This window comes from Arachis stenosperma, chromosome 6 (genome assembly GCF_014773155.1).
Source record: "Arachis stenosperma cultivar V10309 chromosome 6, arast.V10309.gnm1.PFL2, whole genome shotgun sequence".
In the NCBI taxonomy this organism is placed as follows: Eukaryota; Viridiplantae; Streptophyta; class Magnoliopsida; order Fabales; family Fabaceae; genus Arachis; species Arachis stenosperma.
In genome coordinates, this window is record NC_080382.1 from 65,790,530 (window position 1) to 65,802,912 (window position 12,383).

A 12,383-nucleotide genomic window follows, 5' to 3' on the forward strand; every position below is an offset into this window, starting at 1 on the left:
ATAAAACAAAAAAGAAAAAATAAATATATGTAATAAAAAAATATAACACATAAAGAACTAAATACAAATAAGAAAATACAAAAGTATATTTTTTCTAGTTTGTCTCCCACCAATTTTTTTCCTTTCTGCAACATCTTCATAATCAGAGATGGAGAGAATTTCTTTGGTGGAATAGTCTTTATCCATAGAAAATATGGATGACTCTCAAAAGCACCTGCATCCTAGCCACTCGCTCCACTACCCTCATAAATCCCAAAAGCACCTATATCATAGGCATTCACTCCACCACCCTCAGAAATTTCCAAAACACTCATATCCTAGCACTCATTCTACCACCGTCATAAATTCAAAAGCATTCATATCCTGGCCAATCGGTTGATGTCGTACACGATAGTTCGGACGTACGTGGTGGGTCGATCCTACGCGAGGGGCGGCTCTGTTCTGGTCGGTCAACTTCAAAGTAATCACTACCTCAATTATCTACCGATATCCGGCCAACAAATGAATCAGAAGTAGCGGGCATTTGGCGATGTATAGAATCGACAGACTATTAATTGGATAGTACTGGAGATGGAATTTGGATGGATTAATGACCAACAATGCTTGTCATCTAGCAGAACTGTAACTCTCTCAATACTTGAGACAAACTGATATCACCAAATGGGTTCAACGGACTTAAGAATTCTTGCGATAGAATGGTCAACACACTGTAATATGGCAAGTACGGTTCTGGATCTAGTTCTGCTTGTGGTTCTGGTTCTAATTCTGGTGATTATGGTTGAAAATAAAGGTTTATTTGTGGCAGGGGTTATGATGGTGGTGGAGGTGGTGGATATGATTTGAAGACAGTGAAGTGTGGTTGTTGAGGTGATGGTTGTGGTGGGTAAAATAAAAATTGATGTTTCTGAGGTGGTGGTTGCTAGAAAATGGGATACTCATGTTGTGGTGGGGGCAACTGGTAAACGGAAAAATAATGTTGTTGCTCATAAAGAAAAAACTAATATTGTCCAGGCGATGGCGACAATTATGGTTGATCCTCCTTGAGGTCTGCCTGTAAAACTCTCCCTAACAACCTAAGGTGATGGTCATAACATCACAATGTGTACCAATCATATTACAATGGACAAGTACGAAAGTCGTCAATTTCATTTCCATGGAGCACCATCATGTAGCGTTGATTGTTCACATATCAACCTAATACTTGCTCCTTTTCCTCCAGTCATGGCACTATGCTCCCGGTCAACTGCTTGGAATGAGCTTCACCAATCTGAAATGGATCATCTAGTGAAGGTTGTGGAAGCAAAAATTGGTGTCTCACTTTGTCTATTGGGTGTTATTCGATACACTCGAACGACACTAATGGGAACGTTGAAGTGCACACCCACAAATGTCGCTGTAGGTCTTTAAGATCATTAACAGCTACATATGACCACTAACAGTGACGGATTTAAAAAATTCTGTGAAAGGGGGCAAAATATATATAATATGATAATAATTTTTATAATTATATTTTATTATTATAAAATATAATTAGTTTTTAAATTATTAACCAACAAATTAAAATACTAAAATAATAATTTAAATAATAATATAAAAATTAAATTTCATTTTTTTAGGTTTTATATTTTGAAAAGATTAAATAATTTTTTCGTTGTCAATACAATTAAATGTCTCTCTTTTTATATATATTGTTAAATAATTATTTAAAAATTCATCTCTCATGATTACGAAATCGATTTTTTTATAATATTTATATTTAAAAAGTTTTTTCAACTTATGTTGTCTCAGAAAAAACTAAAATTAACTTAAAAAAACACTAATAATAAACAGTATTATTTTGATTTCTTATTTTATTATTATTATTTATTTAACCATTTTTTATTTAATAGTCAATATAAAAAAAGTCGCAAAGAACTAGATATACATTAAAAAGAGTCCCGAAAAACTAGATATACATTAAATATTAAATATATATATTCTAAAATAAGACTTTAACTGTCATATTTTGATGCAATATTTTGTGAATAATATTAAAATAATAAGATCTTTTCATTCTTAAAAATTTATAATTTTATGTCAAGTGAATTTTTTTAAAATTTTTTAATTGTGAATGACTAAATTTAAAAAAAATAAAAAAAATTTAGAGATCAAATTTTACTCTAAATATTTTTGTATATTTTTTAAATATTTATTCAAACATTAACAAAATAATTTAGATTAAATGGATACGTTATTCCTTAAATATGGTTTTTTTGTCACTTTTAATAAATATAATATTTATTAGTTATTCTTATCACAATTTTCAAATCATTCAAGGATTATTTTGTCTGCGCTTAAATTTTTTGAATACTAATTAAATTAGTAGTTACTTCTATTTTGAACAAATAATCATATACACGGCACAATAGTGATATTCACTAAGTATATAAACAGATTTTTTTAATTTTAAATTTATTTATTAGTTGTAACTATAAAATAACAAATCTATAATTATTTCACTCCTTCTTTTTAAATGTTATTGTAACAAATTCATTTGAATTTTGAATTACCATTTATTTTTACATAATTGAAGTTGATGAGTGAAATTTAATTATAGTTAGGTCAAATTTAATTATATAGTGAGGGGAAATAAATTTTGTTACTATGTATTAGACTATTAGTTAAAAAAATTTTAAACTTCACTGGGGAACTTGCCCCCACATTCATCAACATAAATCCGTCCCTAACCACCAAATTAACTACAAAAAAATAAACATAATAACATTTATTTAATTTACTAAACATGATTAATATTAAAAGAAATCTTTAGAATGTACATTGTTCAGATCCTTGTTATCTAACTGTTGGCTAAATTGTGCTGTAGACCTTCCACATAATTTCTTAATTGGTGCCAATGACTTCACCTAAATCAATTTACGTTAGTTAGAATCAATTTTTAAAATGTAAAAAAGGATGAAATGAAAAATATAACTATTTCTGTTGACCAACTAATATTCCAACAGCTGGAAGCTGATCGTGAAGAATAGGTGTTATCCACGGCATACGCTCCCATCCAAATAAACAGTAGTATAAGGGGGTCATCCATTTACTTACAACTGCATCATGATATATGGTACAACAACTTATATAGATGTGTCAGAAAAATTATCCCCAACTATAATTACCAATTGGTTGGAATTCTAGAAGTAGAGGTAATTTTGAGTTAATCGAATTAGATAACTTGCTAAGGAACACCACAGTTCTGAGCAAGCAAAATATGTGATGATACCAAAAAAAAAGTGATACATAAAAGATAAATGAAAGGGATGAAACCATGTCTCAGCGAGCTTTCTGAACCCATGTGTTTTATAACCCCCTTCCCTTTCCCAGTTAGTACAATTTAGTTTCAAGACTTAGAATTTAGAAAAATTAAAAAACAAAAAGATAAAATATACTACATATTCTTCTAAATTCTGTCATAAAGTTTAAATTTTTAATTTTACTACATCCTTTCTACTCTATGTTGTAGTTGCAGTTGTAGAAATGTTGTATGCATATGACTATATGAGTCATTTGATGAAATACATAAAAAAAAAAGTAAATAAGTTAAATTAGATTTTGTTTTGTTATATGACATGTGTTTTTTTTATGTTGGTAGTAGTATTACTCTAGCGGACAGGGAATCTTGAGAGATTGAAATTGCTAGTTTTGTTTTTTTATTAGGAACAAGTAGTAGAACTCTCAAAAAATTTAGATAAAGCTCATCAAGAAGAAACACCAATTTAGAGTTAGAAAGGAATCAAATCCAAAGAATACCATTTGCATATTCATTCACAAAAACAACAACTATGAAAAAAATTAAAAAAGAAGAAATACGAAAGTTGAAAGGTCAAAATTGATGAAAAACAAACCATGGTTGTGGATTCTGATGAACACATGGTGTGCGTAGTGTGATTTTCATTACAAAATGGCTATGGTTCCTGAGCTTGTGTTTTTTCATCTTGATCATAGAATTATTGTTCTATTAACTTTGACGTCACCTATTGGGTTGTCTCTATGCTTGATTGGTATTAAATTTTCTCATCAATTGTTTGTGTTTGGAGTTGACATTGCTCTACACAACTTTCATTGTTGTTTATTCACTGCACTCCTTTAGTGCTGTTTGTGACCAATTTAATAATGTCAAGACTAAATCATTTTCTGCTTTGCAAGTTCTCTAAACCAATTTCAAGTTAGAGTTGTCTATACTTGTTTCTAAAAATGATCTTCCTGTGGAGTAAGTTTAAAGGAAAAATAATGCATTGCACATCCCTCCTTTTGCATGTCTTCTTTGGTTGAATGCATAGCATATTCTTGATTATAAGGCATGTGGCTGGTTTCTTCCCTGTTACCTCCTTAGTTGAATTTGTCCATTTGTTTTTTTATACATTTTTTAGATTCCTTGATGAACAAATATAGTGGAGCAATATCCCATCACATGGATTTTTTTTAATAAACATTTAAAATATTTCATTTATCAGTATAAGTAATTTAAACACAATTTATAGTGTAAAATATCTTATTTACAGTGCTGTAAACGAATTAATTAAGAGTATATCTCATTTATTGACAAAAAGTTTAGGCAAATAAAATGGGTGCACGTGTGATACGTGGGAGTTGACGTACTCAACATATTTCGTTTATAGTGTAAACAAGATATACTCATAATTAATTTATTTATACTGTAAACAAAATATGAGTATTTGTAATTTTTATAGGTATAAAAATATAATTTTAAAATAATGAAAAAGTATTAAAAAATTCAAATACAGGAACGGATGAATAGTTACTAATTTAAATTAAAAAAGGGATAAGTATTATTTTGGTCCCTCACGTTGAGTGTCGGAATCGAACCCGTCCCTGATCTAATTTTCGATTTAAAATCGTCCTTAACGTTTTTTCCGTATTAAAATCGTCCTTTTTAATAAAATTTTTAATTTTATTCCTAAACTACACTTACATTAATAAAAATTATAAAATTTAAAAAAAATAAAACACACGTGGGGGGGAGGGGAGACGGGGCAAGGGTGGGGGGAGGGGAAGGGAAGGCAGGAAGGGGAGACCGGGGGTGGGGGAGGGGGAGGGGGAGAAAAAAGGGGAAAAGGGAGGGTATTTTTGTCCAAAAAAATAAAAAAGACGATTTTAATACGAAAAAACGTTAAGGACGATTCTAAATCGAAAAGTAGATCAGGGACGAGTTCGATTCCGACCCTCAACGTGAGGGACCAAATTAAAACAATACTTATCCCTTAAAAAATAATTTAAATAATTATCAATAACTACTTCTTTTATCATTATACACCCACTCACAAGTGGTTTCTACCTCCTTCAATTCTTCATATTCATGTTACACATCAGGTGGATGTAGTATATCGAATAGATGATATTGAAAATATTGTCATGGTTGATTTTTTAAACATAGGTGCTCATGAGATAGAATATTTTTATTTTTCTAATCTTCAGATAGCATTTGATTTCTATAACAATTATGCAAAATCTGATGGTTTTGGTGCTAGATAAAGAAAGACTCAAAAAAACAGCAAAGGAGAATATGTGAAGGATTTAGACTAGAGAAATATTATAATATAAAAATAGAAAAAAGGAGCCAAAATTTGAGACTTGTTATGGCTGCTTAGCTAGGTTTGTAGTTCGTTTTGTAGCTTACACCAGAAGATAGCATGTGGCTTTATTTGTTGAGTTGCACAATTATAATTGCCTTGATCCTAGGTTAATTGGTTTTCTTCCTACACAAAGTAAAATGATAGAGGCAATGCTGGTCAAATGCACAACATAAAAGATGCAGGCATTAGCACACCCCATATATGCTGAGTTAGCTAATCAAGCAGGTGGTTATGAGAATATTAATTATACCTTAAGAGATATGTATAATGAAATTGCTAAATGAAGGCGTCACGCCCTAGATGATGCTAAAGTAGCATTGAAATACCTGAAAAACCAAAAAGCTGAAGATCCTTGCCTCTATTATAAGCACATAGTTAATGCTAACGGGGTGTTGCAAGCTCTATTTTGGTGTGATAGAAGAAGGTAGATAGATTATGAAGTATTCGGAGATGTGCTTGCCCTTAATGAGACATACAAGAAGAACAAGTACTTATGTCCAATAGTAGTGTTTTTCAGTGTGAATCATCACAACCAAACAGCGGTATTCGGAAGTGTTCTAGTTACCTATGAGAGTAAGGAGGTCTACATATGGTTATTATAACTACTGGAAGCTATGAAGGGAAAAACACTTGTATCTGTGATTACAGACAGTGCCCCATCAATAAAGTTTGTAATTGAGGCGATATTCCTAATAAATGCCCATTATAGATTATGTGCCTGGCACCTCATTCAGAATGCCACAAGTAATGTTGGAAACCCAAAATTCACATCTATTTTTAAGAAGTGTATGTTAGGAGATTATGATATTAGTGTGTTTGAGTAGAAGTGGTTTGAAATGGTTAAGAAGTTCGGTGTAGCTAAAAAGAATTGGATTATTGACATGTATGAGAAAAGACATATGTGGGCCATTACACATATTTGAGGCAAGTTTTTTGAATTGGATTATTGATGCAAAGGTTTGCTGTCATAGCCCAAACCAAGCCATGACTGGTGCTCAAGGGACAAGTTCCTCAGCAAGCCAAACGACCAAATTTTCAGAAAAAAATGGACAGGACCTCCTCTATTTCTAAGACCTTACCAACATAAATATTAACTCCCTGTATCAATAATAAACATCCATTTCCAAAGACAACAACAACAACATATTCTAACCATATCCACAACCAAATATATCCAAAATACGCATCATATATATATCAGGTTGATAACTAGAGTATATAGTTAAATCCATAAGTCTTACATAACCAACTTATAATTACTATCTAAATAGTTCAAGATTCAAAATAACATAACCCACACGAGGATCCTACCTGTGGCATATGAAGCATTGACATAATCTAAATTTTGAGCAAAGGTTCCATTACATAATTACTTAGCCCTTGGAAAGAAGAAGGGCTCACCAAAATGACTATGATCTACTGAGGGGCACGTGGAAAGGAACCTGGAATGACTCCTATATCTAAAAAATATGGGAATATAATAGGGTGAGTTTTGCAACTCAGTGAGTAAATATTACATCTATAACCCATACGAGACAATACAAATTTTACCATGAAAATTATATCTCTTTCCAAAGATGAAGAATTCATATTAATTAATTATGCAAATAAATATATAAATAATTAAGCGGAATGAACTGAAATGGGAGTTCTCATTCCAGAAGTTAAATCAAATCGAATATTACACACTTAGGGCGGCTCCACCTCTAAAGGTAGCTCTTTCCTCTAGTGTGCCCGTATGGTATAACAGATCTAACGTGTGGCCTACGCGTTAGGCTAGCAACACCCCTGCTAGCTGAGATCTGAGCCAGATGCATCTAGGTTAACGTCATAACCGCCGTTAACTACGACTTTCTAGTATGAGTCTCTCAAACCAATCTAAACCAAATCACTTATAAAAATCTCTAATGCTTATAACATACTACTAAATACCATACCAAATCAATATATATAAAATTGCATACTAAAATTTAATTAAAATTTAATAAAGTCAAATAAAAAAAATATGTATGCTTTACAAAATATATAAATATCATCTCGTGTGTATTTTTATAAAATTGTAAGTTTCACAAATCAATATTTATTTCAAAAATTCAAAAATCACAATAATAAAATATTTTCAAACTCCAAAATTAATGATTCAACAAAAATATTAATAATAATATATTTAAAAATAATTATAGATATAATATCCAATCACAACTTGATTTCAAAGAACCGAAAGCAACTCTGAGCACACCAACGAGCTACCAAATGATGTCCAATAACTCTACAACTCTAAAATATGACAATAATGATGTTTGTGAGCTACTAATATTGTCAATTAACATAATCTTACTCATTTTGACAAAAACCCCAAATTCTCTAACCTAAAAACCCTAATTTCAGATTTTGCTATACTCACAAGTATAGAGATGACAAAAATTTGAGATATAACTAATTATTGAGTCAAAGAGTTACCTTGAAGTCTCAATAATAACCAAAACTCAGAGGTTGAATACTTTTCTCACTCATTAAGTTAAAACTCCATGATTTTAGGGTTGTACTAAATAAAATTTAGATGAATGAAGTTAGAGTAGAAAAGAATAAGGAAGTGTGATGAAGAAAAGTGTGTTTGATGATAGTGTATGATTGAAATAAGAAAATATAAGAAGATGGAAGAGATTAGGAAGATAGGGGGGATGAAGAAGCAGAGAGATGAGATTGAGAATGGGAGGGGAAGGGCTTCGGGAGCCTTCCTGAAGGGAATAAGAGGAATTAAAGTGGGTCACGTGCTTGTCACATGCCCCTCCTCTCTTTCTTTTTTTTCTTTCGGTTACTACATTCTTCCCCCCTTAATAAATTCGGTCCCCGAATTTTCGAATTCATATACGGTGATAAGTGTGATAGTTACCTTCAGACTCAAACAAATATGGACATTTGTCACGCATAGCGTCCTCCACTTTCCAAGTTGCTTCTTCTACCGAATGATTCTTCCAAACAACTTTCACAGATGCTATCTCTTTAGAACATAGTTTCTTTACTTGGTGATCAACTATAGCCACTGGTTCCTCTTCAAATGATAAATCCTCCTTTAGCTCTATGGCTTGTGGTGCAAGCACATGAGATGGGTCGGGAAGGTATTTGCGCAACATTGATACGTGAAAGACTGGATGAATCATAGACAACTCAGGCGGTAATGCCAAGCGATAAGCAACTGCACCTATTCTGTCCAAAATCTCAAATGGACCAATATAACGAGGATTAAGCTTGCCTCTTTTCCCAAACTTCATCACTCCTTTCATAGGCGACACTCGAAGAAATACCTGATCACCCACTAAAAACTCTAAGTTACGTCTTCTGTTATCAACATAAGCCTTTTGCCTACTCTGAGCTACTAATAGACATTCTCTTATTATGTGAACCTTCTCAACTACGTCTTGTACCAAATTTGGCCCCAAAAGCCTAATCTTACCAACCTCAAACCACCCAATAGGTGACCTGCATCTTCTCCCATAAAGAGCCTCAAATGGTGCCATTTGAATGCTGGCTTGATAACTAATCTGAATGTTTTCTTATGCAAGTTGGTTTGCATGAAACTTCGAGGTCACAAGCTCAAAAAACACATGGCCAGCATTAATCTGGGCTTCCGCATCTGCTCTTTTTCTGGTGAAAAACTCGTTAAGCCTGTAGTGGGGAGATTGCGTGCACCCTTCAATAGTAAATTGATGCATTCCACTAGGTTTGTCGTCATGTGACCCCATCAGTAGCCACCATCAAATGCCAGTGCATACTGTTTGCGAGGAATTTGGTTTAACCAGTTAGTATACGCCTCGCCCCGTTCCCGTAAACATTGGTAATGCACTTCGTACTCCCGCACCATTCTCGAATATCCTGAACGATAACAACATAAAAAAAGAAAAAAATAGAGGTCAAACCACGTGTTGAAGGTAACTCTGTTAATAACTTACTTAAACTTACTATGCGTTACCTATGTTGACGACCATTTTTTGGAGGTATGGTGCCTTGAACTTTCTCAGAAAATTCGACTCTATATGCCTGATGCAAAACATATGGAAAGCTCTAGGAGGTGACCAGGCTCTGTTACTGCGTTCCACAGTTTCATTGATGGATTCGTGTCGGTCGGATATTAGCCAACGCCATCTCGAGTGACAACATGTTGACGTATGTTACTAAGAAAAAAGTTCCATGCATCAGAAGTCTCTCCCTCCACAATAGCAAATGCAATTGGGACGATATTATTGTTGCCATCCTGTGAAACTGCCACTAGTAGACAACCCTTATACTTTCCATACAAGTGAGTCTCATCCACCTGGGCAACTGGCTTACAATGTCTGAATACCCTAATGTAGGGGTAATAACTCCAAAATACTCGATGCAGAACCCGAATATCACCCACCAAGTCATCGCCTTGATATACAGGCATAGTCTCAAAATGGACAACAGCTGATGGCTCCTTATGACACATGGCCTCAAACCATATAGGCAACGCTTCGTACGATGCTTCCCAACCCCCAAATATTTTTTCTACTACCCTTTGCTTAGCCAACCATGCTTTTCGATAACTAATGGTGTAGTTAAACTTCGATTGCACTTCTGCTATAACCGATTTTACCTTTAAGGAAGGGTCAGCCTCAACCAACAGCTTCGAATGATCCTGTGAAATGGTGGCTCTATTATAGGTATGATTACCATTATACCTCCTTATAACCCAACAATACTTCCTGCTGATCATGCTAATCCTGATAAGCCAATCACACCCTGATCCATACTGTGTACACTTGGCATAAAATGTCAACGGCTCAGACTCATACTCCCGGTAGTCTACGCTTCGTCGTATGGTATACTCTTTTATCGCCTTAATAACAGCTTCCCTGAAACTGAATTCCATACCAACGACAAATTCAGCATCTGTGACAACAAGAATTTCTGCCAGGACAGCCACCATAAAAAAAGTAATAAACAAATATTTAAAAACTGATAATAAAGGTAAATCAATATTTACTACATCAACTATGATATAAATTCAAACCTTACATCATGTTATTATGCCACTCTAAACAAAATAAGAACATCAGCATCAGATGTAAAAACCAGACCGGATCGACCGATTCGACCGTCAAACCTACTGAACCGGATCCTAACCGGTCCGGTCTAATAAATGAACCGTATCATACTGTATCGATTAATTTTATTTTCTAATAAATACTTGTAGTATATAACAGTATAAAAGATATAAACTAATTAATAAATTATTAAAATTTAAAAATAATAGTTATTTTAATATAAAAAGAAAATAAAAATATTTATGATAGCGTAAAAATAATAAAATATTTATTGTTCATGTTTCATATCGGTTTAAAACAACTTGATATTTTTAAAATATTAGTAAACATATATTTTGAATTTTACTTTTAAACTTTCGACTATTTTTTATTTTTTATTTATATAGGACCAGGTCAACCGGTTCAACCACTAACCCAGCAGTTGAACCAGTGACCAAGTGACCTGAACCATTCGATCACCGGTTCGATTCTGACAACTATGACATCAATGCATGATTAAATAACGGTTAATAAATACTAACTTATTCATAACTAAATCAATAACTAACTAAAAAAAATACTAATACGACGAATTATGTACCTGCACTCATATATTCCGGAAACTCCGGAACATGCATGGCTTCCAAGTCCAAAACTCGCATGAATGATGGCTCCTCAAATGGCACTTTGTTTGCGAGTGCATTTGCCATGTCTGTCACATCTGGAGCCATAGTTCCGTCACCTTGATCTTCATCTCCGTCTGAACTAACAACTTCGTAGTTGCTTTCGAACTCTTCTTCACTGTCACTATTATAATCTTTTCGTACAATATTCCGGTCGGCCTCAGATTGTTCAAACTCAACATACAACTCGATGAACGAGATCTGAGCCCGGTTTTCAATATACATTGAAAATATCTCTTGCATGCTCGCTTCGTCCGTCACATATTTGGTTTGAAATTGGACGAATCCACCAAACACCGGTATGGGATATCTGTATAGAATACATGATATTTTTCTTGCCCTCTCAGAATCAATCTTTTCATAGATAACACCTTTGAACTCTTCAAATGAGATGGCAAAAGGAATAACAACATCTAACGGATTTTCACAAACAAAATTTACTCCTTCAAATGTTTGTAACAAAATCTGACCAAAATAATACACTTTTAGTAAGACTCTGTCACTCATTTCTCTCAATCACCCAAAAAGAAGCATAAACTTGGCTACTAGATTTTCTTGTTCAAAACAGGCAATGAAGAAACCCAGAAAGAAGAAACAGAAGAAAAAGCCATTGAAGAAGGGGAAGAAGACGCGAGTACATCGCTATCACCAGTTACACACTCTTTTTATATAGGCCTGTATAATCAACTCGGACCTTTTACTAGGTTAAGCTGATTCAAAAAAAATTAAATAATAAACTCGGACCATGCGAGTTCATGTTCCACTTCATATAAAAAATTACCAAGCTCAAGCAACATGGAGGGCCCAACTTCAAATTTTCGAAATTCAAATTTCTCTACCAACAACACATACCATGCGATTTGTTGCTCCATTTCATATTAAAAAAAATCCAGCACAGGAAACACGGACGGTCCGATTTCAACCTTCCGAAATTCACATTTTTCACTCTACAAATCGGACCATGCGATTTGTTATGCAAAATTTTAAAACCAAAGAACTCGGATGGTCCGAGTTCT

The 12,383-nt window shown here is 33.4% G+C and overlaps 2 protein-coding genes across 2 annotated transcripts; both read right to left on the reverse strand.

The window, feature by feature from the left end:
• Positions 1–2,970: 2,970 nt before the first annotated feature.
• Positions 2,971–9,157, reverse strand: LOC130934139 (uncharacterized). Its single transcript, XM_057863727.1, has 2 exons — positions 8,533–9,157; positions 2,971–3,095 (listed from the first exon to the last, which is right to left on the reverse strand). Exons 1-2 carry the CDS (start codon positions 9,155–9,157, stop codon positions 2,971–2,973), a joined length of 750 nt encoding a protein of 249 aa, XP_057719710.1.
• A 611-nt stretch (positions 9,158–9,768) lies between these two features.
• Positions 9,769–11,874, reverse strand: LOC130934140 (uncharacterized). The gene is made up of 2 exons (XM_057863728.1): positions 11,286–11,874; positions 9,769–10,568 (listed from the first exon to the last, which is right to left on the reverse strand). Exons 1-2 carry the CDS (start codon positions 11,872–11,874, stop codon positions 9,769–9,771), a joined length of 1,389 nt encoding a protein of 462 aa, XP_057719711.1.
• Between the last annotated feature and the right edge of the window lie 509 nt (positions 11,875–12,383).

Excerpts from the sequence above, each read along its gene's own strand:
- LOC130934139 (XM_057863727.1), bottom strand. The coding sequence starts at position 9,157 with ATGGCACCATTTGAGGCTCTTTATGGGAGAAGATGCAGGTCACCTATT. Across the intron at positions 3,096-8,532 it reads ATATTTGTTTGAGTCTGAAG|TTGTAAGTAAATGGATGACC; the intron begins GTAACTATCACA and ends ATCATGATGCAG.
- LOC130934140 (XM_057863728.1), bottom strand. The coding sequence starts at position 11,874 with ATGAGTGACAGAGTCTTACTAAAAGTGTATTATTTTGGTCAGATTTTG. Across the intron at positions 10,569-11,285 it reads TCCGGAATATATGAGTGCAG|AAATTCTTGTTGTCACAGAT; the intron begins GTACATAATTCG and ends CTGTCCTGGCAG.